The sequence below is a fragment of the Atheta coriaria genome, unplaced genomic scaffold (assembly GCF_025399875.1).
Source record: "Atheta coriaria isolate IRGN ID8LTWV9N9 unplaced genomic scaffold, Caltech_Dcor_3.1 hic_scaffold_5_pilon, whole genome shotgun sequence".
NCBI lineage: Eukaryota > Metazoa > Arthropoda > Insecta > Coleoptera > Staphylinidae > Dalotia > Dalotia coriaria.
This window is the reverse complement of record NW_027045447.1, coordinates 10,028,134-10,054,402: the sequence shown is the minus strand read 5'-3', so window position 1 is coordinate 10,054,402 and position 26,269 is coordinate 10,028,134. Positions and strand designations below refer to the sequence as shown.

General features: G+C 37.8%; 4 protein-coding genes and 1 long non-coding RNA gene across 23 annotated transcripts; 2 read left to right on the top strand and 3 right to left on the bottom strand.

Moving 5' to 3' along the window:
* Positions 1-498: 498 nt before the first annotated feature.
* Positions 499-7,418, bottom strand: LOC135792329 (uncharacterized). 17 transcript variants are annotated; one of them, XR_010548268.1, is made up of 7 exons: positions 7,177-7,418; positions 6,964-7,020; positions 5,458-5,509; positions 4,596-4,632; positions 3,517-3,708; positions 833-987; positions 499-764 (listed from the first exon to the last, which is right to left on the bottom strand). XR_010548268.1 is itself a non-coding variant. In XM_065302948.1 (6 exons), exons 1-5 carry the CDS (start codon positions 7,262-7,264, stop codon positions 844-846), a joined length of 372 nt encoding a protein of 123 aa, XP_065159020.1. In that variant the 5' UTR covers positions 7,265-7,418; the 3' UTR covers positions 499-705; positions 803-843. The 17 variants fall into 17 exon arrangements, 3 of the variants coding, with proteins under 3 accessions (XP_065159020.1, XP_065159019.1, XP_065159021.1); XR_010548276.1 differs by having other exon boundaries at positions 3,517-3,567; XR_010548274.1 differs by lacking the exon at positions 6,964-7,020 and having other exon boundaries at positions 3,510-3,567; positions 3,670-3,708.
* Positions 7,419-8,239: 821 nt separating this feature from the next.
* Positions 8,240-8,953, top strand: LOC135792168 (uncharacterized). Its single transcript, XM_065302783.1, has 3 exons — positions 8,240-8,331; positions 8,394-8,656; positions 8,718-8,953. The coding sequence occupies exons 1-3, from the start codon at positions 8,240-8,242 to the stop codon at positions 8,951-8,953; spliced, it is 591 nt and encodes a 196-aa protein (XP_065158855.1).
* Positions 8,951-10,890, bottom strand: LOC135791827 (multiple coagulation factor deficiency protein 2 homolog). Of its 3 annotated transcripts, XM_065302375.1 has the most exons (5): positions 10,354-10,890; positions 10,227-10,270; positions 9,653-9,854; positions 9,337-9,583; positions 8,951-9,236 (listed from the first exon to the last, which is right to left on the bottom strand). In XM_065302375.1, the coding sequence occupies exons 3-5, from the start codon at positions 9,833-9,835 to the stop codon at positions 9,070-9,072; spliced, it is 597 nt and encodes a 198-aa protein (XP_065158447.1). In that variant the 5' UTR covers positions 9,836-9,854; positions 10,227-10,270; positions 10,354-10,890; the 3' UTR covers positions 8,951-9,069. The 3 variants fall into 3 exon arrangements, with proteins under 3 accessions (XP_065158447.1, XP_065158448.1, XP_065158446.1); XM_065302376.1 differs by lacking the exon at positions 10,227-10,270; XM_065302374.1 differs by having other exon boundaries at positions 10,227-10,888.
* A 7,503-nt stretch (positions 10,891-18,393) lies between these two features.
* Positions 18,394-24,857, top strand: LOC135792486 (homeobox protein unc-42). Its single transcript, XM_065303135.1, is given in 6 exon segments — positions 18,394-19,122; positions 19,125-19,151; positions 19,869-20,143; positions 22,742-22,918; positions 23,481-23,577; positions 24,210-24,857. Coding segments are annotated over 6 exon segments (924 nt in total). The 5' UTR covers positions 18,394-18,881; the 3' UTR covers positions 24,317-24,857.
* LOC135792487 (uncharacterized) lies at positions 21,750-24,308 on the bottom strand. The gene is made up of 2 exons (XR_010548333.1): positions 24,167-24,308; positions 21,750-24,038 (listed from the first exon to the last, which is right to left on the bottom strand). It is a non-coding gene; the product is annotated as an uncharacterized lncRNA (long non-coding RNA).
* Positions 24,858-26,269: the final 1,412 nt, after the last annotated feature.

Sequence of the window (26,269 nt, the reverse complement as noted above, 5' to 3'; positions counted from 1 at the left end):
CGTTTAAGCCCTATTTGCAATTATAATAAAATACGTGTATCCCGTCGGAATAGTCTAATTTATGAAGATTAAATGGTAATTATCTCGACATCTAGAAGGGCTAGAAAAAAAAGAACTACATATTCTTGATCCTTGAAGAATTCTGGACAAGATGGCATCCTTATTGAAAAACAACAAAAATGGCACAAAAAATTTTGTCGAGAAATTCTAGTGAAATTATACACAAAATTCTTTTGAATATTAGGATCGCAGAAAGTGCAGTAGGCTGCTGAATCTCCAGCAATCTTGAATAGCGGCGTAGTTTAGTTACTCGTGGATAGATGACACTAGTGATACCGTTTTTGAATTAATATTGATACAATATAAAATTGATTTTGAACTATTTTCCATATTTAGCAGTGGCATTTCCAATAAAGTTTAAGGGATTTATGGATTAAATAAAGGAGTAACGATGTTGCGAGCTAAGTTCTCCGTTTGGAACAAATAAAACGATAAAAATTTATAGTCAAAAATATAAAACTACAATTTTATTCAAAGAAGTAGAATATACACAATCACAAACTCAATTTCTCAATATATACAGCATTTTCAACAATACAAGCAAGAAAACAGGATAATAATATGCAATTATATAATGCTCTTTTCATAACTTAACAAAATAAACAAAAATGATATCAATAACAGCTTCCAAATGTTGTAAATTCATTCAATTGTATTTGGAATCATCATCAACACCGGCAATCCAATCTTCAATTTCTTGTACACTATAAACCAGAATGAATAACAGAATAGTAAAATATAAAATATTATAAATTGCCAAAATATAACATACGTTCTTGGAACTTAAGTCCAGTTGACACATCCATCTTCAGTAATTAAAACATAATCCTCAATACGGACTCCTCCACCAGTACCACGGAACCTCTCCAGTTGGTCCCTATTGATAAACTTGGTCATCTCAGGATTAGCCAATGCTTCATCCAACAACTGGAAAATATTTATGTAAATGAAGTATACATATACATAAATTAAATTAATTATTTTTACAGAATCCATAAAGATTCTCATTTAGGGCACCGTACGAAGGTAGCGGTAGAAGTGACTCCCATTCAAGGCACCGTACGAAGGTAGCGGTAGAAGTTACACCCACCCAGTTTTGTACACCATGCAATAAATCAAACCTATATTAGTCGTAATGTTCAAATTTTCGCAGGTTACAGGTCGAATTCCTGCACCTAACAAATACCACTCGGCGGAGAATTTAATTCCGCATCTTTTGATGCTGCGCTGAAATTGAGACGCAAACCCGAAAAATACAAACATTGCACGAAAACGGTGAGTAAATCACCCTGCAAATTTTCGCAGGTTACAGGTCGAATTCCTGCACCTAACAAATACCACTCGACGGAGAATTTAATTCCGCATCTTTTGATGCCACGCTGAAGTTATTGCGACGCCAAGAGCGAATACAAACCCGAAAAAATACAAACATTGCACGAAAAACGGTGAGTAAATCATTTTGAACAAATTTTTACGGGTTGCGCGTCGAATTCCTGCATCAAACTAATACCACCCGACGGAGAATTTAATTCCGCAACTTTTGATGCCGCGCCGAAGTTATTGAGACGCCAAGATCACGTTCAAACCCGAAAAATATAAACATTGCAGGAAAAACGGTGAGTAAATCACCTTTTAATGCAAATTTTTACGAGTTGCTGGTCGAATTCCTGCATCAAACAAATACCACCCGACGGAGAATTTAATTCCGCAACTTTTGATGTCACGCTGAAGCTATTGAGATGCTAAGATCATGTGCAAACTCAAAAAAATACAAACATTGCAGGAAAAACGGTGAGTAAATCACCTTTTAATACAAATTTTCCCGGGTTGCAGGTCGAATTCCTGCATCTAACAAATACCACCCGACGGAGAATTTAATTCCGCATCTTTTGATGCCACGCTGAAGTTATTGCGACGCCAAAATCGAGTACAAACCCGAAAAAATACAAACATTGCACGAAAAACGGTGAGTAAATCATTTTTTAACACAAATTTTCACGGGTTGCAGGTGGAATTCCCGCATCTAACAAATACCACCCGACGGAGAATTTAATTCCGCATCTTTTGATGCCACGCCGAAGTTATTGAGACGCCAAGATCGCGTGCAAACCCGAAAAAATACAAATATTGCACGAAAAAGGGTGAGTAAATCACCTTTTAATGCAAATTTTCGCGGGTTGCAGGTCGAATTCCTGCATCAAACAAATACCACCCGACGGAGAATTTAATTCCGCATCTTTTGATGCCGCGCCGAAGTTATTGAGACGCCAAGATCGCGTGCAAACCCGAAAAAATACAAATATTGCACGAAAAACGGTGAGTAAATCACCTTTTAATGCAAATTTTCGCGGGTTGCAGGTCGAATTCCCGCATCAAAGAAATACCACCCGACGGAGAATTTAATTCCGCATCTTTTGATGCCGCGCCGAAGTTATTGAGATGCCAAGATCGCGTGCAAACCCGAAAAATACAAATATTGCACGAAAAAGGGTGAGTAAATCACCATTTAATGCAAATTTTCGCGGGTTGCAGGTCGAATTCCCGCATCAAAGAAATACCACCCGACGGAGAATTTAATTCCGCATCTTTTGATGCTGCGCCAAAGTTATTGAGACGCCAAGATCGCGTGCAAACTCGGAAAAATACAAATATTGCACGAAAAAGGGTGAGTAAATCACCATTTAATGCAAATTTTCGCGGGTTGCAGGTCGAATTCCGGCATCAAACAAATACCACCCGACGGAGAATTTAATTTCGCATTTTTTGATGCCACGTCGAAGCTATTGAGATGCCAAGATCGCGTGTAAACCCGAAAAAATACAAATATTGCACGAAAAAGGGTAAGTAAATTACCTTTTAATACAAATTTTTGCGGGTTGCAGGTCGAATTCCTGCATGAAACAATTACTACGCGACGGAGAATTTAATTACGCATCTTTTGGCGCTGCGCTAAGGTTATTGGGACGCAAAAATCTCGTGCAAACCCGAAAAAATTCAAACATTGCACGAAAAACGGTGAGTAAATCATCTTTTAATGCAAATTTTCGCGGATTGCAGGTCGAATTCCTGCATTAAACAAATACCACCCGACAGAGAATTTAATTCCGCATCTTTTGATGCCACGCTGAAATTATTGAGACGCCAACATCGAGTGCAAACACGAAAAAATACAAACATTTCATGAAAAAGGGTGATTTTTTAATGCAAATTTTCACCGGGTCCATACGGTGCCCTGAACACGAGTCACTTTTACCGCTAGCCTCGTAAGGTACCCTGAATCGAGTCACTTCTACCGCTAACAAATACAACCCGACGGAGAATTTAATTCTACAACTCTAGACACCCCGCTCGAGTTTGTGTGGCGCCCAGCTCGCGTTCAGTGATTAAAAAAACGTACATATTACCAGCACGTGGGGATAAGTACAAAACAAACACTTAGTTACACATACCACATACCAGTATTTCACTCGTTGCAACACTCAGAACTATTGTTGAAGCTGATAAAATCTGTGAAATAAATAACATTGTTAAGCGGAAATGCGGGAAGGGGTGTCAATATTTATTTTATTTTAAATCGAACGACGAAGCGAATGAAATTCGAATTCTAACTTAGCTCGTAAGTCAGGCATCGGAACTCGAAGGCAATTGCTAAAACAGAGATGAAAACGATAGTTAGAACATTGCGTGCAAGTAATGATAAAATAAAGCAGAGACAAAACATGCAATAAAACTTCTGCGCTAAGTGTAAAATGATATAAATGCGACACGAAAACGTGTTTATACACAAACGAATACTGATACTAAATGAAATAGAGAGGAACGGATTGTAGATTGGCAATCTACATCAAATATTCTATATAATAAGCTAGGTAGTTGCAATTTGCATCGCAAAACACTATAAATGATTCCTGAACACGAGTCACTTCTACCGCTGCCCTTGTACGGTGCCCTGAATACGAGTCACTTCTACCGCTGCCCTCTTTTAAACTAAAATCACAAACGACAAACGCAACACAGAATATGAAAGTTAAGAAAATTCTCTACCAGGTAATAATTAAAAATAATTTTATTCCGTAGGATATATGCGATCAAAACTAAACAAAAATATGCTACATGCGATATGAGCAGATTGCAACGCGATACAAAAAACCTTGTTTATACTCAAACGTTGATAAATATCCCATCCATCTATGAATTATACAGTAACTAAAAACAAACAAATTTCCAAAATTCTCCTAAAATGAAAATGAAAAACCTTTCAGTGAGATGAAACAAGTATTGTCCTTAGCAAATGGTTTATGAATTATTTTCGACCTCTCCTATTTTTCCAATTTGAATTGAAAAAACCGAGACAAAAAAGGGGATAGGGATGGTTAGGGCGGAATTCCGCTGTATTGCATCTTCAAGTACAAGACTTGCGCTTTTGTAAGCGAAGGAAAAACGCGGTGGACTGCGATAAATCAAAACAAAGTAAATACAAACTAATAGAGGACGCAGAAATTAAAACGAAAAATATAATTTAATTAAAAACTTACCAATGCAAAACTCATTGACTCCAAGGCACGGCAAATACTGTAAACAAAAAGAGAAAACATAAGTTAAAGCAAAAGTATTGCATACGGTTCAGTAAAATAAAATATTTCATACGTCTCGTTGAAGCAATATTATAATCACACAGCGGGGAAAAACAAACAATCTGTGCTGTTTAGTTAAAAATTACTTACACCAGCACGATGGGTCATCCTAATGATGAATATCAAATCAACATGGGGGCGATACACTTAACCGGAATTTATGGATAATATACGCGCAAACAGTAAATAACATTACTATAGTGGATTGATGATCGAAAATAATGCGAATTTGGAAAGTAGATGTCCGGACAAAAAATACGAGTCGCGTAAAATACGTCTGGATCAACCAGAGACCGGCACGAAACTGGCTGCAAACTGTGCAAGCAACAACGCAACAGTTAATGACACGATAGCAATAGCACGTAGCACGTAGCACGCGAACTTGTGCGCGAATTGCAAAAGACACGTATTTATTGCAATAAGAACAAAACTAAAATGTGCTGCATGCGACCGCGCGTTGAGAATCTTATCCGTAGCATCTCGCACGGCGAATGCGATAAGAAAGTTGTTTATACACAAACGCTGATAATAGAGCTGTTCAAAAGGAAATCAATTCTATTTTATGATTCATGCTAGTGAACTAAAATTGAAATCATGAAATTATGATTTAAGGTTTTATTGAACATCGTCAATAAAAAATTGAATTGCCCTTTTCAGATTTTCTGCGGAATGCTTAAAAGAAATTTCCGCAAAAATAAATTTAAGATATCAATTTCCTAATTGCAGGAAAACAGATACTTAGAATGATAGAAAATTTACTTACCAGTGTATCGAACACCGAAAAGTTTTCGGCGAAAACCAAATGCGAGTAAATACTGAAATAAAGAAGAAACACCATTAGTTACACCAATTATTTAAATGAGTATTCTTACCAGGTAGCACATTGATCTGACGAGTTCTGCTTAAAACAAAAATGGTTCGCACAAGACCAAAATTAATTACAATTACAATTATTTACAATACCACATCAAGGCGGCCCGCGTCCGACGGCAACCGATCAGGAATACATGCGAAAATTTAATAAATATACAAAATATTGAATTCCAAAGATTACACACGCGAAAAATATTTAGCGAGTGACTAAACCCAACAATTAACACTAAATTCAATGAATGCGATATACCGAATTTACAATGAGAAACACGAATACTCGTCGGAGTATTATTACTTGCCGCACGAAGTAAGAGCTGCCTGCCGGGATCACATCTGTGCAGGTCGACTTATACTCGCAGGAATATTTTTAGTTAAAATATACATCGTTAGGCCCTCTGACGATACTTTATTGTACCTCAAGAAAATACAAAGTGTTTCAAAAAGTATTACGTGCATATGAGGCAGTGTGAGATTGCATATGTGTCAGTAAGTGGTCTCGCATTTAAATGATCGTGTCCGTGTGTCACACGTACACGAAAGTGCGCATGCAGTACCCTATCTAAACGAATAGCAAATTTTACACGTAACTCAAAACTTCAAAATAGACGCCGCAAGGATGTACTTATTGAAAATAAATTAATCAAATTTTGTAATTTTAATGCAACTATTCATCAATTTAATATATGTTCGTAGAACGTTCGACGTTGCTCAAGGCTGACACACTGAACTCCGAACGGAATATCGCAAAACTTTCATGAAAATTTCCGCGAAAAGTTCCGGCTTGTAAAATACAAAATGTTCAAATACAAAAATATACAGAAACTTTACATACTAATTCGGCCTATTGGCAAGTTCCGATTTGTGAAATACAAATCTAATGAGGATCTATCGTATTTACCAAATGAAAATCATCAAAAGTTTACGGGTTCAAGAAATGTTCAATAAACCTAAACGATAGCAAGTGACTTTCTATGTTGAAATAATACTATCACCAAATTAAAAAAGAAACTTCACGAGCTGCGACAGCGATCACTCAACGAGAAACGTACTTTAAAACCGGCGAACGTCGCACAACACCAACGCACAATATAAGCCAGTGAAAATAAATTGCAGGCTAAAAAGCATGAAACTGTATGTGGCGCCATCTATCGGCATGCGAAATAATGACAAAGAAGAAAGTGTCACCAGCTTTAAATTTCCTGGCGCCATCTAGTGGTGGAGGCCAGAAGTACTTAATTATTATAGGAAACTGTAATTGGGTACAGTATTTCTTTCAAACCTGTCATTCTTCTGTGGGGGAAGCGGATTGACAAGCGCAAACAATTTAATTCAAAAGCAATGAAAACTTTGCATGTACAACGAAAAATGAAATTTATAAGAAAGAAAACTTCATTACCTTAAATTCAATGTGTGTTGTGACTATTCTAGTACAGCCTTTTGACTTGTTAATGCCCTAAAACCAACAAAAACAGAAACAAATCAGACGAAATATGCAAAAACATTCAAATTCCTTTTGTTAATATTCAAACAAAGTTCTCTGATACTCAGATAATAAATTAACAGGTAATTGAATTTTAAATGAAGCCATGAAGCGGTAAATTTAACTTACCAGGATCAAATGATGATACTACATCTTCAAAACCGGCGAAGTTAAGTGTGTGCACAATGTTTGTTTCGCGAAATCTTGACAATAACATCTATTTTGAGGTAGTGAATATATAAAACGGATAAATCACGATACAAAGGTTTACTTTAACGAAAAACTAAGTACAAACAGCGTTGTTTATATTGTGAGAACGCGCAGTTATGAATAAAAAGACGAGCGACACACTCCCACAACGGACGAGTTTATACTGAAGTGCGAAAATGACATTGATACAAAGCGCAGTGCTGCCAACTTAAAATTTGAAAAACGCGTATACTTGAACCATATTGGTCCCTGCTGCTGTTAAGTTGCACCGGCGCAATCAAAAATACTGTTTTAATTACGGCGTTAAAAGTTTATATAATTTAATTTAATTTAAAACGTTACCTAAATCACGACAAAATATGAACCGCGTTATGATGCTAATAATAATAATTCGTACGTGTAACGTACCGAAGAACAATGATGATGTTTTGTGCATGAAAGTGTGACTTTTGTTGCAATAAACTAAGGTGTCTTTCTTTATAGCCGCATCTTCCATTTTTACCGAATGAAACATATGTCGACAACTATAACTTTCATTCGTTTTATATGCTCCAGAATAAAATTACGTGTGGCTTGAAGTTGTTGCTTGTTATGTCTCTGTGCACGCGACAAGCCAAGAAATAAAACCAAATAAACTTTGCAGTTTTTCGACCCGTCGAGCATAAACAATAGCGATTTTCCGATACGCGGACGATACGTAGACTATGACAATCATGACAATAGAATTACGCGAAAGCCACACGCATTACGAGCACTCTTTTGTCTCCATCGCCATATTGTTTTCTATACTTACACTAATAGGAATGATTGGTGTTTGCGTGGGGGATGCAAAGAATCCATGTGGATATAAAAGCAAACCAGCTTGTAGATTAAGTCATTCAAAAACATTTCTTCTCACTTATCAACGGTGTGGTGTTCTCTAGCAAAGTGCAGCAGAAAAGTGAACTTAATAATAACATTAATCAAATTAAACGAGTTAAAAATGTGTTTTAAAGTTCAAGTTGTCTTTGTGCTTTGCCTCATTGGTGTGTCAATGGCGGCCATTTCTACAACAGGCGAATCCAATGAGATTAAGTAAACTATACTTAAGTAGTATTAATTACCTTAAATTAAACAATTGGGATTTGAAGTTCTAGAGGTCTCGACGCAAAATTCATGCTAAATTCATTGGCGTCGAATATCATGTCGCGAGGATATGCAACCACAGCTAATGGCGGCTCACAAGTCGTTTCATTAAACCTAACCAATCTTTTGGTGCTGGTTCTATTAAAAGCATTGATTTTCGCTGCTGGTAGCTTAGGTGCTGGTACTTGGAAAGGTGGATATGGAAGATCAGCTGATGGTCAAGAAGAATTACTAACAGAAGATGAAATACTTATGTATTTAAGTTATCTTACTGGTTTGTTACAATCATATAACCTTAAATCCTCCATTTACTTAAACATAACCTTATTTTTAAGGCTCACCAGGTAATAATGCTTGTTTACAAAACGTTGCGTGTCGTCAACCTAACCAAGCTTCACGCTACACCACAGCCGGGGAAATGTTACTAAAAGCAGGTAAAATGTTACAACCAGGATCAACGGAAGATTATGAATATACATTACGAGAGGTAAAGGAAGCAGTTGATTTTGGTAATACAGGAGGCGATTGTGGCGCGCGATACTTCTGCGGCGATAAGAAAGCGAAGAAATAAATTTTGTACACAATTTATTTTATAACTGTATAAATAGTATAATTATGTAATAGATTATATATAAGGTATAATAAAATTCTGTTTTTGTTTGTATAAAAAGAAGGTTAATACTACTATTACGATATTTGTACTGATGGTAATGATTCAACTTGATCAGTTTGAAGATGAGGAGCTTTTCGGCCAGGAATTTTCGTTTCTTTTTCTCTTCCGGCTTTGTATTCAGGATAACTTAAGAAGCCGTCATTGTCAAGATCATCTTCAGCGAAAACTTTATCAATTAAGTCTGGAAATATAAAAATTTTCAAAATTTCAAACAAATTTTCAGTTAAATTTTAAATTTAATTGTCTGGTTTTATTATTTTTTATATTTTAATAATACCTACCTGTATAATATTCCAAATTTGTCTGAACCTCCTCAGCCAAAGCCTTCAAATCATAATCTGAATCATTCACACTATCAGATTCTTCACCTTCATGCTCATGATGTGTATGGTGTATAGCTTGCAGAATCTCTAGACCGTCCAATTTATTATTTCTATCAACATCATGCACTTGAAAGTAGTAAAAATCCAATTCCTCGTCAGTCAAGTTGTCCAAGTTGGGTTTGTCTATAATCTCCTCCAAATGTTCCTAAAATATGACATTTATCACATTTTATTACATAAAACTGACTTAACCTCAATTAAAGTAAGATCTAACCTCTAAATGTTCTCTATCATGTAGCAATTCCGAGTCTTGAATGATATTCTGCTCCACATCTTTGGTGGGCTTATAATGCACATGATGTTTAGCAATTGAATCGCCACGTGGATGATGTGGACCGCGGCATTCCACATCCCACACGAAGGTCAAATGAAGAGCAATTATTGTCAAAATACGCATTTTAAATACTATGTAATTCCTAAAATATAAAAATACATATTTAGGGTGATTTATGTTTGAAAATCAAAGATTGTAACGAGATATCACATCATACAAAAGGGGACAGAATAAAATCACTCGCATTTCAACCCTCGGCGTGGAAATATGTCGCTACAAATTGTAAATTCGAATGTTACGACGAGCAATCAGATCCTACAATTTGAGCTGTTATATACAAAGTGTTGTAAAAGTAAAATCTTCAAATAATTTAAAAATAAACCTTATTGTTTTGTTTTATCAATAGGGGTGGTTTTATGCAACACTTTGTATATAAAAGAACAAAACACTGTAATAGCACCCGTCTTAAAATCCACTCTACAATTCCATCAAATAGTATATTAAATACATGTACCTATTAATAGAATATCATCCCTTGTTCGCGTCCCCTAGGCACCCCTAAAAATTCACCCCTTAAAATCTAAGCTGCACTTGTCGCCGACACTAGGTACAAAAGTGCACATATGCATTTGCTCTCTCACTTGTTCGCACCCTCTGTCGTACAGATATGAATGGGTGATGCATAGGGTGGTGATGTGGTGGTGAGTGACTCCCTGTTGCTTCTCGTACTGGTGCACTTCAGGTCTTCGGATGCTTATCGACGACGCTTGTGCGTTTGTGCGTTGTGTGCGTATGTGGCTCCTGCTAATGACCGTCCCTTGAGGGTGCACTCGTCCGCAACCCCTTCATTAGTCCCTCTGTCGTGTTTCAATCGGACGCACTTTTTATTTATTTCTTACAATTTCACTTTATTATTACTACTATTACTGTTTGTCTTATTCTAGGAATGTTTTTAGATGTTTGGTAATCGAAATGTGTAATTTTGGTCTTGTACAGCGTAGGGGTGGTTGTGCGTTGTTGCAATGAAGTGATAACGTTGTTGGCAACTAGTTGCAGACGTCGTTGAACGTAAATGCGAGTGATGAACGCAAGAAAAATCACATCAAAACGAGAAACCGAAAATGGTGTGTTGTGCGTTTAGATTGTGCGCGTTGGTAATCGATAAAGCCAAGCGGCGCGCTCGACACCATCCAGAATTTTCGCATTGTTAGACGGCGCATGCGCGCTGATCCTTGCGTATCCCGAAAATTCCTGCATCCGGAAAATCTTCTCATGGAAATAAATTCGTGGAAATTCCTATAGATGTCGCTGTTATTCAACTCATAACTTTTTAGATATTTTTTTGTAAAACTAAACTAAAACTCAACAAAAATTAAATAAAATTTAAAAATTTTGTATAAAAAATTTATTTATTTACACATATTGACTATATTTTGGTGGATAGTTGATTGCTACAGATTGCACCGGAAACGCAGAGCTAGGGCTTCACACGAGACGAGACTGGACGATACTATCAAAGGTATCGTCTCGGTCTCGGTATCGTCTCGCAAAAGCGATACGAGACCGAGACGATACGAGAAAAGTCTCGGTATCGTGTGAAGCTTTAAGTAGAACTCAGTTTTAGATCTTTGCAGTTCAAAAGTTTAGTCATTTAATTGCTAATTGCATGTATTGTAAAGTAAATCCAAAATACATACATAGTTTAAAATATTAATTTTTTAATTGCATCACTTTTAATTGAAAATATATTTTTTAATGTTTCAAATTTTTAAACGTTAATGTATACTAGGATACAATAATCGAGTTGATTTGTGTTGAAAGTAAGCGGCGCACGTCTACAATTCCTAACTTACCCAGATGTATACAATATCTTTGCTTCAAGAAGTACAGAAAAACACAAAAATATGTCTCCGGATGTCTAAACAAAGACAAAATTTTCATAAAACTTTCAAAAAGTCAAAAAGGTCATGATATTCGGTTACTGACTTGTTATTTTGAATATACAAAAGAAATATTTCACAGATGGTCATATATTGGATTTCATATATTGGACCTTTTCCCATTTTTCTAATAACAACTTCATAAAAAAAAGTAACGAGACCAATAACGAGACCAAAAACGAGACTCGGACTGTGGTATCGGTATCGCCGAGAAATTGATAAAACACGTCTCGTCTCGGTATCGTCTCGCTTTTCCGAGACGAGACCGAGACGATACGAGAAAAGTCTCGGTATCGCGTGAAGCCCTACGCAGAGCACACAATCATCCCGACTTCCGGTCCGCCATCCGGTAAACATTTTCCGTCGGATGTTCCAACCCGGTGTAATTTTGTTTGACATGTCCAAAGTGAAATATTTTTTCAATTTAGACTTGTCATCTTTAAAAAGAAAAACAACCCTTATTTCTTTTCTTATTTCTGATTTCTATCGCTGTGCAATAAAATGCAGTTAGTACGTTTCATTTCGTTCTTATTAAATTGATGTCACCGGATGAGGTCACAAAAAAATGAGAGAAAACAAGAAATCATCCGACGGAATCGTCAAAGCATGAAATCTACTTAATATAATACTCGTCGTCTCAACGTTTCGGTTTTCGCTGGAGATATTCTTACAATAAAATTGCGTGTTTAATGATTTTGCAATTTTCTAGTATTTGCACCGAATAAAACAGAAAACTTTCCTTTTAATTTTATACTGATTGGATTTCTTTGTGTGAGTGTGTACGTGTGCGGCTTTGAAGAGCAAACATTGTCGTGATGGTAATAATTGCAACTCAGGATACCGCACGCCCATTCAATCTGTCGCCAAATCGTCCTTTGTCGGCGTAGGGCTGTAATACACAATTACGGTCGAGATATAATTATGTACACGTGATGCTCAATAGTCTCATTGCGCTTTGTCACAATAGCAAAATACTTAAAGCATAATTTTGTCAAATAACGATGTCAAAATTTATTGATTTCTGTTAATAATTTAAAAAAATACAAAAAAACGCTATTAGTTGAAGTACAAAGTAAGATATTAAAGTTTTTGTTTTTTGATTAACAATGTAAAAACTGTTTGTGATAATATTTTATTTCTTTATGACTGAATTTTAAATTAATTTTGCTAATATCTTCTACTGTCACTTTAAAAGCGCCAGTTTTTTCACAGTTTTGAGACAGGAAAAAAGTTACTTTAAACACGGACGGCCAAAGTACTTTAGTCATGGTCGTGACTAAAGTGCTTTAAAGTACGTTTTAATCACTTTTTGTCTCTCAAAACCGTGGAAAAACAGACTTTTTGAAGGTGAAAGTAGAAAATATATTAAATATCAAATGACTAAACAAAATAATAGCGAATTAAAGTTGATTTAAACAAATACGACTGAATTTTTGACTCCTGCGGTCAAAACAACAACAATGTCGCTGTAAATATCCCGTTTGACAATTGTACACATTTTTCTCTATTTCTCAATATTTTTGTTGATTTATCAGCGCGTACCTGCGTCGTTGCTCGCATCGTTTCGATTAGAGTGTCTATCGAGTCGGACGTTCGCAACGTTGCCCATCCATCCATCAGTCAGCAATGATTGAAAAATAAATTCGATTTTCCACCCTTCATCGCTCTCGCGCTCGGGCACGCTTCTTTCTTCTTTTTTTTTCACATCGTCGTTTTCTTATTTGCTATCTGATGCTTCTCGGGCTAATCTTACGACTTTTCCAACAATTTTCAACTGAGTCAAAACTAAAATCCAAGCATTATTGGTTTGTTTAAGAGTTTAAGGCTTTAAACTACCGCGCATGCGCATTTGATGAATTTTTTATATTTTTATTTAAAGATGTTTAAATTTAAGGTTTTTTCTATGCCCGGGAACGTTTTTAGAAATGATGTAATTCAACCCTTTTCGAATTAATTAAACAAAATGGACATGAATAATGCACGGCCCATGAGGCTCACCCTCCGGAATGCAAAATGTCGTAAGTCAACACAGCGTATAATGTCTCCGAGAACCTTTTTCCTATCCATGCTAAAACCTAACATTCTGAAGCCTCGAAAATTGCGGCACAGGTAAATAATAATTTCATGCGTAAACACACGCGACAACCCCTTTACACATTGAAAAAGGGTCGGTTTGCCCAAAACCGTAACCATACTCGAATTAAACCAGATTTCTCTCATCCGCATGAATAATTCCAGACAATTCGCAATGAAATAAATAAAATTGAAATAAAAAATTTTGTGTGATATCGATTTTAACCTGTTAGGATGGTTGAATGTTTGTATCTATTCGGAATTGGTAATTTTTGTTTGTTGCAATTTTGCAATTTCGCAATTTGGCGGCACGCGACGGCCGGCCGGAGCGGAACGAGGGCCGCCCTCTCGGTTCACTCACAGCCGCCGTTGCTGGTCTCTCTCCCGTCCCCGCTGTACGAGGGGAACGCGTGTGCGGTACGCGTTGCCCCGGCAACCGCACATCGCCGCCAGCTACGACCAGCTTATTGATCACCGGGATGCCAGGCGCCGCCACCATCCCCGACGACGCTGATCGTGATCGTCTCGCAACAATTCATATTGGAGACAACAGACAACAACACAAACACAACAACAAAATATCAATCAATTTATTTATAAATTTATATCATTTATATGCATTCAGACTGCGAATTTTTAAATTTTGTGCTAAAAATTATTTTTATTAAAATACAACGCACAATGCTCGAAATTAAATTAAACTTTATGAATATTGCGAACAATAAATCCCAGATGCATTTATATAAATTCATTAAATATTATTTTGTAAATTTATTTTTTCTATTAAAAGTTATTCTGTTGAGGAGGAAAAAAAAAAGAAACAAAAACACAAGGCCGAGGCGGTGAGCGTTCCGGCGCTGGTCGTCCATTAAAAAGTCATTAAACATCATCGCGAGCAATTACAAAGTTGGAAAACACGCGCTCCTTTTTCGCCCTGCCATCTTTTCTGAGATCACGTCACAAGTTTGACGAAAAAATGCACTTGGTTAAAGTTTTCCTCAGAAATTAATGCTTATACATCACATATGAATGTTAATTCTCATTTGTAATAAATTTATTTGTTTTTGAAGATTTTGAAGGTGGTTGGCACCTCCACCATCCCTGCCCGGAGGAAAACTGCTCGAGGTGTAGGAGGTACTCGTACTCGTGGTACACAAAATACATATTTACGAGTTTAGCGGTGCGCTCTAATGCTCCACGTCGGATGACTTTGCGTTATGGGATTTTACGCCCTCGGGCAAAATGTTACCCTCTTCGACTCTGTCTGCGTTTCAACAGCAAAAGTTATTTTCAGCACACGACAATGAACATTTCATCTTTGACATTTCTTAAAGGGTTAACAACAATTAAAATATAAATTTAAATTTTTAGTATTTTAAGTTTAGAAAACAAGTTTTGAGAGTTTTTTGACTTTTCCACCACAAAAACGCGTTAAAAACAAAAAAAAAGGTGGCGGTGATAATCGCATCTCCTGATCCACTCACCCCCACTAGTGTTTCAGCTAAGCCGAGCGATGCCCCACTGATGCCCACTGATACCCTCCGAATATCCGATAATTCGCCGATAATCCAAATGCACTTGTCGATAGTTTCTGGTTACCGATGCCGACGCGTCGCGTCTCGCCAAAGCAGGGGGTGCGTGCGTCCCCGTGGGGTGGCTGCGCGCCACCACGGGGTGTCCGACATACTCTCCAGTCGACCCTTCGAATAATCACAAATTGAAATAAAATTGTAATTTGAGGGCTGCACACATGTTACATGTACTCATGTGTCAAAAATCTACAAAGCAAGCAAATATATTGCTTTTCTTCCATATTTAACATCAAAAATAAAAATTAAACAAAATTTTTAGGTTTTTTTACGAAAAACTAACCTATAAGGCAAATTAACATTGAAACTAGTGCGCATGCGTAGAATTGAATAATTTCAATCAGATGTATGTACCACATGTTCCCGCTGTTTCTTGAACATGTTCGCTGGTGAATAATTCATGATTGCACTCCCATTGCGCACCGCGATTATGGAAAGTTTCGCACTCTGATTATTCATTAATCTGTGCGTGCGCGTGTGTCTCACCGCACAATTGCCTTAAAAGTTCGCTTCGATCTTTTCCGCCCCCGGGAACGTCACTCAACCTATCACCGCAACTTTTGCGCGCACGATTCTTCGCCGCGTTTAACGCTTCGCTCTTAATTAATGCTTGATTTGATTAAAACTTTTGCTTTTCACCCGTCAAAAATACAAAAATTTAAAATAAAGCATTAACCAATCACTACTTTTCCCTAACATGCAGCTTCAGAAATAATATTCACGTGTGAAACTTTGTTGTGACACAAATTTACACTTGAATTGTTCATTGATAAAGGAAACACTCAAATATTTTGATTGGGTAATTTTAGGTTGTCACCCGTTCGGGGCAGGGCCTGAATTTAAGCTTACAATGAAAATTTTAACCGTTCTATTGATAATGCTAGGCGCTGATTGTTGGTTACCGAAGTGCCCAAGTGCGGAAGTCGCAAGAGGTGTAATTTGCCGTATTCATCGACGGGCGCGCGTCGTGTAAATATTTACGCGCCGTCGGGGGTGAGCTTAAATGGCTGCGATCGGAAGTGTGCGCGCGCTAAGTGAGAAAGCGTGCACGGCACGTGTCGCTGCCAGCTTTATATTTAGCCTAAACCAATTGTCGAACAAATCAAGAAATCAAAATCAATCAAGTAATCACAAATTTCATTCAATATCTGCAAATATTTATTATTTGCTTAAAAAATCATTCAGATATTATTTAGTTTATTAAATTGTTGAAAATTTTACATAAATGCTGTTGAAATGGTTTGGAAAATAATTTTTTTAATGAATTAAAGTAAAAAATTCATAATTTTTCTGAATATTTGAGAAAAATTCAAGAAAAACTTATAATTTCTTTGTTTTTCGGTGGGAAAACATTATTATAACTTAATTTAAATAAAAATTTGTTTTTAAATCAACAAAAACACAAAATAATCGCGTAATTTTTGTAGAAATTTGATTTTTAGTAAGTTTTTACGTTTTTTACGTTTTTCTCCATGGAATTTTGTAATCTGAACATTATTACCATATAAACTGGTTCCTAACTATTGCAGAATTAGTTGCAACTGTGCAGAATTTGTTTGCATTGTTTACCGGGGGTGGCATTCGCGAAAGCTCGGCAGTTAGTTACAGAAAGTGCACGTAACGCAAAGCTGGGCGCACGTTTTGCCATCGAACGACGTCGACACGTTTGGCACTCTCTCCAGTCCTCGCATCCACCCGAATATATGTGTGTGCGGGCCACATTCACGCTTTGTTTGTGCGAAATACGCAAAAGAGGAAGCTTGCCAGCCGCCGCGAGAGAAAAGCGACGCGCATTAGCCTGCATCACGTATGCAAGGCTTTTTACCTCAGTAATTGGCCAACGTGCTTAAAGCTTTTAAGTTTGATGAGGCTCTCCGGGCGGCGGCGCGCGGCGCGGCGGCTTTATACATTTTTAAAAAGCTCTTTCGCCGTTGCTTTTTCCCGACTCTCAACACGCTACTGGATCAGCGCGTGCAAGGTGCACGAGGAAAAACATTAGCGCCGAGGCGCGCACTCGCGCACTTCACCGAAATGCGAAACATGTAAAAAAGCGGCTACTTTTACGGATTGCGTGTGTGGAGCGAGAAAAAAATATATGCGCATTAGCGATCCGCATAGAAAGCACTGAGAGTAAGTGTAGCACGCGGAACGCGATGCAGTGCATTAGTCACTTTCGACATTCAAAGAAACTTGCAAAATTACGCGTATTCCGATTTTATACAAAAATAACTACATATTTTATTCAAATTTACGAAAAAAATTTAAATTTGTGTATTTTAACACAAAATATCAAAAATAAACATAGGCAACTTAATTTGCAGCATTATTTTTAGCTAGCGCGCATGCGCAGCACGTATATAACCTAAAACAATTATAATTGTCTATAAAAGCTTAAAATTTGATTTGGTTGACAGAACATCTAAATTTATGATGAATGGCTGCACGAACCCTTTGATCTGCCATCATCTAAACAGCTAGTGATGATGTTTCCATCCCCTCACACTCACTTAAACATACAATCCGTCCCAAAACCACAATCCGAAGGTATATCACCGTATCAATATTTTCCATCGCTTTATATTGAAAATTGGCTGAAAACACTATGCAAAACATTTCCATTCAAAAAGAAGAAAAAACAAGCACTAGTCGTGATATCTCAATATCGCCATATTACAATATCATGATGAAGATGTAAAATCAACAAATAAAACAAGCAACCGGGATATATGCCATCTGTGCGAATGCAAAAATCGAATCCTGCAAGCCACCATTTTCGGTGCGTCTCCCCCAGGGATTGGCGTTGCTAGGCTAGCAGGAAAATTGGTGAGCCAATCGTATTCGTAGTCACCACCACGCGACAACCCCCATTGGCCCAATGTGATCATCCTGGACTCCTCCAACGTTTGCGCAGCCCGCCACCTACGAATGCAATTCTACAAGGATGGATTTATACGCCAAGGATAACTGTAGAAGAGGATGTAGTGCAAGGGTGGTGGTTGGAGATTGATGTGCGCGATCCGACCGGATAACAGAACAACGCTATCACGTTTTAATATTGTTATATTCGCTCGGCGTTCGGCTTAGGCAAAAGGCCGCGCTCGCACCGGGTGCACGGGTGGTGTGTATATGTTCATTATTCTCGCGAGCGGGCGGATGTGCGAAATATAATTAGATCAGTCACAGATATTAACAATATCAACGATCGCGCAACAATCGTATTATTCGCGGGCGTGCGGTCTTCGCGCGGTGAATTTTTGGTGTCTACTTGGTGCAACACAACTACTTACAAACCTGGTACTTATTGTTACCATTCAACAATAACAGAAACTTCATCAAACGGGTAAATTTTTTAGTGCGGTGTGTAACGGCCTTGAAGTGGATTTCAAGGGCGTCTCCAGTTGCCTGGGGGCCTTGGGCAATTCGCCATCAGCCCCCACGACGACGACCACCAGCGGTGGTGGTGGCGGCGGCGACGATCTCGCCTCGCACCAACAGTTCAACATCTTTCCGGCGATTTTTAGCCGCCAGCTGAATTTCAACGCGTGTCCGGCGGCTGCACAGAAATCCATGATGGACGACCTGCGGCCGAATCTCGTTGGAGTCGGTAACCTGCTGGGGGTGAGTGGGTTGTTGGACGACCATCATGGTCATCTCATGGGTGGCGGTGCGGCCGGTGGTGGTGATAATAAAGGCGCGCCGCGGAAGTGCAACACTAGCGGGTCTTCGGCGGAAGACTTTACCGCCATTTATGGTGGGCTTCAACACACCCATGACCATCATGCACATACTCCAGCGCATACGCCGCCTGCCGCCCCAGGACTATCACGGATCACACAGGTAATTATCAAATAATTTCGTTTAAAATTAAAAAAAATAAAAATGATTTTTAACGTAGGCAACTTTTCTTTCACTATTATAACCTTAAAGTTTAACCTATAAAAAGTAAGGAAGTAAATAATACTAATTAGTTGGGCTTCCTGCACAAATATAACATGTGCACGCGTTGACAATATGTCAAATTGAGTGTTAACCATCGTCATTATGTTTCCTCCCCAACCACCCTTGGTGTTGTCGCCCCGTCGCGGCTTTGTTCCGATATGGTACTCGACAATGAATGACAAATGTCCATATGTCATGAAAGCCCTGCAAAAGGACTTAATCCCTATTCATTTGTGTGTAATTTTTACGCTGTTACAAGTGCATCAATGAAGTGTTTTTATCATCGTTAAAGTACCATGACAAATTGACTAAAACCTGAAATATAGACAACTTAATATACACTGCATTGTATGTATGCAATCTACAAGTTAAAAATTAAGGTTATACTTGAAAGTTAAACGCATTGCTATTATCGGTATGTGACTAATTGTAATTAGGTTCGTTTGCTAACTGCATTAATCTCTCTAATGAATTCGATAAGCATCAGATATCAAAACCCTTTAATAACTTTCTCTGTTAATGTTCGTACTTGGATTGAACGTAATAGCGTTTTGTTTTGAATGATTAGATGACTTTTGGATTAGTTTAAGTCATCCCCAGCGTTTCTGTTCGCAGACGGCGCGTTCAAAAAGCTAAAGCCGGAACCGACGTCGGCGGGCAGCGGCGGCGGCAGTCTTGGGACGGTATCGCCTGGTGGTGGGCCGCAACACGCCGGGCACACGCCGACGACCGCCTCATGTCCAACGCCGGCGCGCCGACGTCATCGTACCACCTTCACGCAGGAACAACTCGCTGAACTGGAAGCCGCCTTCGCCAAGAGCCACTATCCTGATATTTATTGTCGCGAGGAGCTGGCGCGGAGTACCAAATTAAACGAAGCTAGGATTCAAGTAAGTTAAAAATATTTTTAAATTATTTTAGTGTTGGTAAAGTAAATATTTCAATATTAATTTAAAAATAAATCAAATATAAAGACTTTTTGTTAAAATTTTGATTTTTAGTAAAAAGCGATTTATCCCGCATAAAATATTATCAAAAACGCTTAAAAACGGAAAGGGAATTGTAAAATTAATTCTATTTGTTGATGTTTCAACTCCAAAGTTAATTTCTCACTGGTTACCGCGAAATTAAGCAAAATTAAACCGCGAAATATTTTTTTCGTTTTATGCTTAACCGGTCAAGTGTATTTGACTTGGTGCAGTTTAGTTTTGTTCGCATAGAATCTTTGATTGAATTATCCGTTCGTTAGCCGACGGCGCCCAGCACGACATCCCCTTCGAGACGTGCAACTGTCAAACCGCCCCTCAATAACAAAAAAACCTATTCTGAGTCATGCATTACCAAACTTCTCTCAACAAAAGAATAAAATTGATAGTCAATAAATATAGCAAGTAAATTCGTTCAAAAACGCTCTGCATATCGTAATAATCCAAATTTGCTATTAATTATAAAGCTGGCGAGTGCAAACGAAAGCGAAAATTCCCATCGTCATCATTAAGTTATTAAATATTTATGAGCGGACGATCCGCTCTTGCTTATTTTGACAAAATGCAAATCAAGACCAAAACGAATATCCCAAGATTACAGAAACGTATTAGAATTAGAATTGTTATTTTTTGCCGTAAATTTTTACACTGCTTTTATTCTTTGCTGAAATATGTATAGGTATAGGCAATGCGTGCCTATTTTATTGCTTTTATTCGTAGGGATATATGACACGAATATTCTGTGCATGTGTTTTTGGCGGAGCACGTTCGATTCGTTGCCGTCGGCGCGGCGTGCGCAATTCCGTCACTGGAAAACGCGGCTGGCGTGAAAATAAAACGTTTCGGGAAATTAAAATTCATGCGCGTCGTCGACGCGCCTGCCGACGGTCGGTTACCGTGAATTTTAATAACGTCGCAGCACGAAAACGCGCTTCACTCCTTTTTTTCTTTTCTTGCTGACATCCACAACCACCTCACAAGTATTCTAAATCAACAACGGTTTACTTTCATCTTGATACAGCGTTATATATCTTAATATATTATTTTGCAAGTAAATTTTAAAAGAAATTACAAATTCCTTTGAAACCTCTTTGTTTGCCTTTCTATTCCTATTTTATGATAATTTAAACAATTATTTTGCGATAGTTAATTTATTTTTTACTAGATTTTTCTAATATGAATGATTTTTAACCCAAAATTTAAAAAAAATAATAATAAAAAATTAAATTAAACTTGAACAAAATGAAGTATTATACCTTTTATATTAATGAGAGTAATCTTTTACCATTATCACTGTTTTTGTTTATTAATTACTTTAAATAAAATGAGAAATCTTTAAAGTTAAACTTTATCACTAATTGCTTAATAATAATTTATATCAAACTATTTAATTCTCATTCCTGCACTAAATTTAACAAAATAACCATTTTTTATGTGGGTAGTAAAATTAATGTGTTCCAACGCGAATGAAAATTTAAAGATGATTTGAATGTTGTGGAAACAATGCGAGGCAAAGTGAAACGCGGCTTTATTAGTATTCCTTTGATGTAATATCATAATGACGCATTGTGTACACGTACATTTTGCATGTGACGTCGCCGCCTCCGCCGCGTAAAACGAAACAAAGACCGAGCGAGGCGGCAGTGGGTCCCGAAACATTAAACGAAAACGCAGCGCGCGTGCAACTAGGCGAAAGAAAAAGGCGAAAGAACCGCCGCCCGCTTGTTGCCCGCCACGGCAGCAGCCGGCGACGGCGGCAGCGGCGTACACGTCGAAACGGCCGCCTCTCGCACTCATCCTCGTCCGCCCTCGATCCCATCAAATGGATCCGTAATCGAATTACGGACAGCGCACAACCCAACCCACCCCCCTTCACTCGGAGCGCACCGCCCCCCTTGAACAAAACTCACCCTCACCGCTGCGCGTCCCTTCTGTGCGCCTTTCGGGTACGGGTACGCGTATAACGTTTTCGTTTTCGTTCCGCGTTTCGTTTTCTCCCTATTTTCCCGGTTTTCGCTGCTGGGATGAACCGCCCTCGCAACGTTTCGCTGCCGACGGCGGCGGCGGCGGCAGCCACCCTCAGCAACTATTTCAAGTTTTCGTCGGCGAGGGTGGTGCGTTAAAGCGACGCGAATTTTCCAAGTCGAGGAAATGCAAAACTTGCAATTATTACAAGGAGAAGATTAAAATTGTAATAGAACCAATTTCGGCAGCCATCTTGTTGTCAAAAAGAGCGGCGTATTAAACTGAAGTCGAGCAAAACAAAGAGAAAAAAAACTTCGACAACTTTGTGTTGTAAACTTTCGGCACGTTTTTCCTCACTTTGGGAAACTTTCCTCTTCTTTTTCTTTTATTCGTGACGTTTTTTTTTCTTCTGTTCTTAGGGGTTGTTATATGTTGCTGAACTTTTAAGATCACGATCCAGATGAGATAACTTGTTAGTAGTCTAGGAAAAAATTTAAGAGTGGTGTTCTTATTTGTATTGATTGCGATTGTTTTTAGGTGTGGTTTCAAAACCGAAGAGCGAAATACCGAAAACAGGAGAAGCAGCTGCAGAAGGCGCTCGCGCCCTCCGTCCTCCCGGGATGCAATGGCGCCATGATGCGGAACATTTATCCAGGGGCGGCACGCGGCTACCAACCCTATCCACATCCGACGGCTATCAATCGTTATCCACAGGTAAAAATTATTTAAATATTATTCCGTTAAAATATTCATAAAATTCATTAAAATGTTAAAAATAGCGGCATGATCAATGAAAATTCTATTTTGGGCTTGTTTATGGAGGTTGTAGACATGAAACCGAAACGGTAGTGGTGACGACGGCGGCGGCGGCGGTGGCGGCGAAGGAAATGCGCGGTCGAGACGTAAACTAATCAACTAACCTGTTTGACCTCGGCTAATTAGGTTACCTGCGTCTTGCTAATCGCGTACCGGCACGCTCGCCGCCGCCAGCCGCCGCCGTCGCCTACCTGATTCGTTCGTAATCGCCGCCAACCGGCCGAGCGACCGTGCGACCGCTTTAAGATTCCACGCAGCCAAATTCGCAAACATGCCGGAAATGCAATTCGTCCTGTTGCACCCCTATCATCGTTCATTTGCATTCAGCCGGGTTTAACTCATTAAGCATTATCCTTTGATTCCTAACCACCAAATTATTAATCAGCACTGGTCTTGTCTACTTAGGCAACCCAACATACAATAACAAATACTGAAATAAATAATAAATGATTACTTTCAGATGAGTACAAGTTCATATCCTGGAATGGCGCAGTCCTTTACGATGTCCCATGGTACAAACATGTCCACCGTCGCCGGAATGCGTCAAGATGCAATGGGTAAGCGTCCACAGTTGGAAATTGCATGTTTACAAACAAGAAAGCTGAAAAATATTTAGTTTAATTAATAATTCCACTGCGTATACGCTGAGACGCTGGTCGTCTTAGATGATTTCCGCGAGAGTATCAAAGTTCCGGTCGCCGCCATCTTCCGCTTGATGAGAAACGTGTAATGGGGATTGCTCGCATGACGATTAACGGCGGCGGCGGCGCGAGACACGGCGAAGGAGAGCGAAAGGAAATTGAACATCTTGGCCGCAATCTCGGCGGCGCGGCGCGAGCGCTCCTCGAGAGGAAGCGGATAATTTCCCATAGGAGTCAGAGCGTAACTTTGCAACGTCTCACCGTCGATGTTGCGTTCGTCTTTCATTTCCCAGTTTGCTTTGACAAATCGCATCGAGTTTACAAATATTTCTATGAGTTCTTCACAAATTTCAATTTTATTTATCTGCAGCTACTTTCTGAAATAACACTAATATTAATTTAAGGTTAGGAAAACAATTTAAAACAATTTAAAGTTTGAAATAGCTAGTACTGTAGTTAATTTTAATGTTAATTAATAAATTATTAGATAAAGAAATACTTGTACCTTAATTACAGCAATAATTTAAATTCTTTTCTTCATTTTTCAGGCATGAGTGCAGAAGATGAATGGTACAACAAAAGTTTATCGGCGCTGCGAATGAACTCAACACACCATCCGAACCTGACAGCGCCAATGCTGCAGTACCAAACATAATAGACGATATCCCCGCATCCGCACGAATTGGATAGATTCGAGTAATCAGCGTGCGCCACCCATCACGAATCGCAAAGCGTGGGCGACGCGCGCGGGCGTCTTTTGTAATATAAAGTTCTTTTTCAACTAAATTCTACAACATACAAAAACTCACACGCAGCCACACAAAACAAATAAATCTACTTTATAAATATAGACAACACACTTAACACACGGATGACTTTAAAGACGATCAATTTGAATGTACGCTGTAAATCTGGTTTATAAGTGAGGACGTGAACGTAAACATTATCTTGCATATTAAATGAAACTAACATTAGGCATGATGTATATTTACACTATTTACTAACAACGATAACGTAATTGTTAGCATCACGAACAAGTTTTTGCGTTTTGACTTTAGTTGTGTCTCGTACGTGTAATTCTATCGCAGAAATTAAAAGTTCCTCAATGAAATTTCATAGTCACGCTAAATATTGAATGGACTGGACGAGTAAACATTTTTTGGTTGTGATTATTCGTTAATAGAGTATCTCGTGATTTTGTGTCATATTTGTTATATGCCTATTCTTATTTATTTCATTGTTTGCATTAATTAATTAAACACAATAACACGGAGTGTGCTGGAGCGGCGTGAACGATGTTTGTGAATCTTTTAGGCGATTCGCGACACACCAGCGACTTGTAGCTCATACGCATAAGATTAAAATGAATAAATATAATGATAATTAATTATTAACGCTAACTGTAAGATAATGAACGCAAATCAATCAATTGCTGCAAGCGGAGGCGGTGAGGTGATGATCTAAACTATAAAAATGAATTTAAACAAAAAAATTGTGAAACTAATGCGCAAGCAAACAATGAATTACGTACATGTATAAGAGTGGGGTGAATGCAAACTATTCATTATTGTAAATTAAAGTAAATTGTAAATAATTATGCAAATAAAAAAACATACAACTACTTATGCATTGCTTTGAATGTATAATTAAATGTCACACCTGTGAAAAACATGTAAAAACAATTTTTTTTTACTTAAGTTGCAAATAGGGCTTAAACGGTTAATGCTAGCAAAAAAAGTTACTAAAATAATCGATGTGGAATTAAATTATCTTTCAGAGTCCGAAAACAGAATTTAAAAATTTCAATTATTACAAAACAAAAATTATTTTATTTATCTCTAATGCAGTTTCTATTAAAATTTGCAAATAAGACCTTAATGGTTAGTGCTAGCAAAAAATGTTACTAAAATAGTCGATGTAGAATTAAATTATCTTTCAGAGTCCGAAAACAGAATTTAAAAATTCCAATTATTACAAAACGAAAATTATTTTATTTATCTCGAATAGTTTCCATTAAAATTTGCAAATAAGACCTAAACGGTTAATGCTAGCGAAAAAAGTTACTAAAATAATCGATGTAGAATTAAATTATCTTTCAGAATCCGAAAACAGAATTTAAAAATTCCAATTATTACATAAGGAAAATTATTTTATTTACCTCGAATGCAATTTTCATTAAAATTTGCAAATAAGACCTAAACGGTTAATGCTAGCAAAAAAAGTTACTAAAATAATCGATGTAGAATTAAATTATCTTTCAGTGTCCGAAAACAGAATTTAAAAATTTTAATTATTACAGAACAAAAATTATTTTATTAATCTCGAATGCTGGTTCCATTAAAATTTGCAAATAAGACATTAACGGTTGATGTTAGCGAAAAAAGTTACTAAAATAATCGATGTAGAATTAAATTATCTTTCAGAATCCAAAAACATAATTTAAATTTTTAATTTTGAATGCTCAGTAGACAAATTCGAAGGTGCAAGCTCCGCCCCGTGATTAAAACCCAAGACTAAAGTACTTTACTCACGGTTTTGGTATAAAATACCACTTTTTGCGTATTAAAACTTTGGAAAAACTGATGTTTCACAGGTGGAAGTAGAAAAA

What these genes read in the sequence shown, in the direction of transcription:
- LOC135792168 (XM_065302783.1), top strand. Translation starts at nt 8,240, where the DNA reads ATGTGTTTTAAAGTTCAAGTTGTCTTTGTGCTTTGCCTCATTGGTGTG. An exon ending in GGCGAATCCAATGAGATTAA is followed by an intron (nt 8,332 to 8,393) that starts GTAAACTATACT and finishes TTGAAGTTCTAG; the next exon opens with AGGTCTCGACGCAAAATTCA. An exon ending in GTATTTAAGTTATCTTACTG is followed by an intron (nt 8,657 to 8,717) that starts GTTTGTTACAAT and finishes CTTATTTTTAAG; the next exon opens with GCTCACCAGGTAATAATGCT.
- LOC135792329 (XM_065302948.1), bottom strand. Translation starts at nt 7,264, where the DNA reads ATGTTATTGTCAAGATTTCGCGAAACAAACATTGTGCACACACTTAAC. An exon ending in AGTATCATCATTTGATCCTG is followed by an intron (nt 5,510 to 7,176) that starts GTAAGTTAAATT and finishes TCTTTATTTCAG; the next exon opens with TATTTACTCGCATTTGGTTT. An exon ending in TTTCGGTGTTCGATACACTG is followed by an intron (nt 4,633 to 5,457) that starts GTAAGTAAATTT and finishes TTTTGTTTACAG; the next exon opens with TATTTGCCGTGCCTTGGAGT.
- LOC135791827 (XM_065302375.1), bottom strand. Translation starts at nt 9,835, where the DNA reads ATGCGTATTTTGACAATAATTGCTCTTCATTTGACCTTCGTGTGGGAT. An exon ending in ATGATAGAGAACATTTAGAG is followed by an intron (nt 9,584 to 9,652) that starts GTTAGATCTTAC and finishes GTCATATTTTAG; the next exon opens with GAACATTTGGAGGAGATTAT. An exon ending in AAATTTGGAATATTATACAG is followed by an intron (nt 9,237 to 9,336) that starts GTAGGTATTATT and finishes TTATATTTCCAG; the next exon opens with ACTTAATTGATAAAGTTTTC.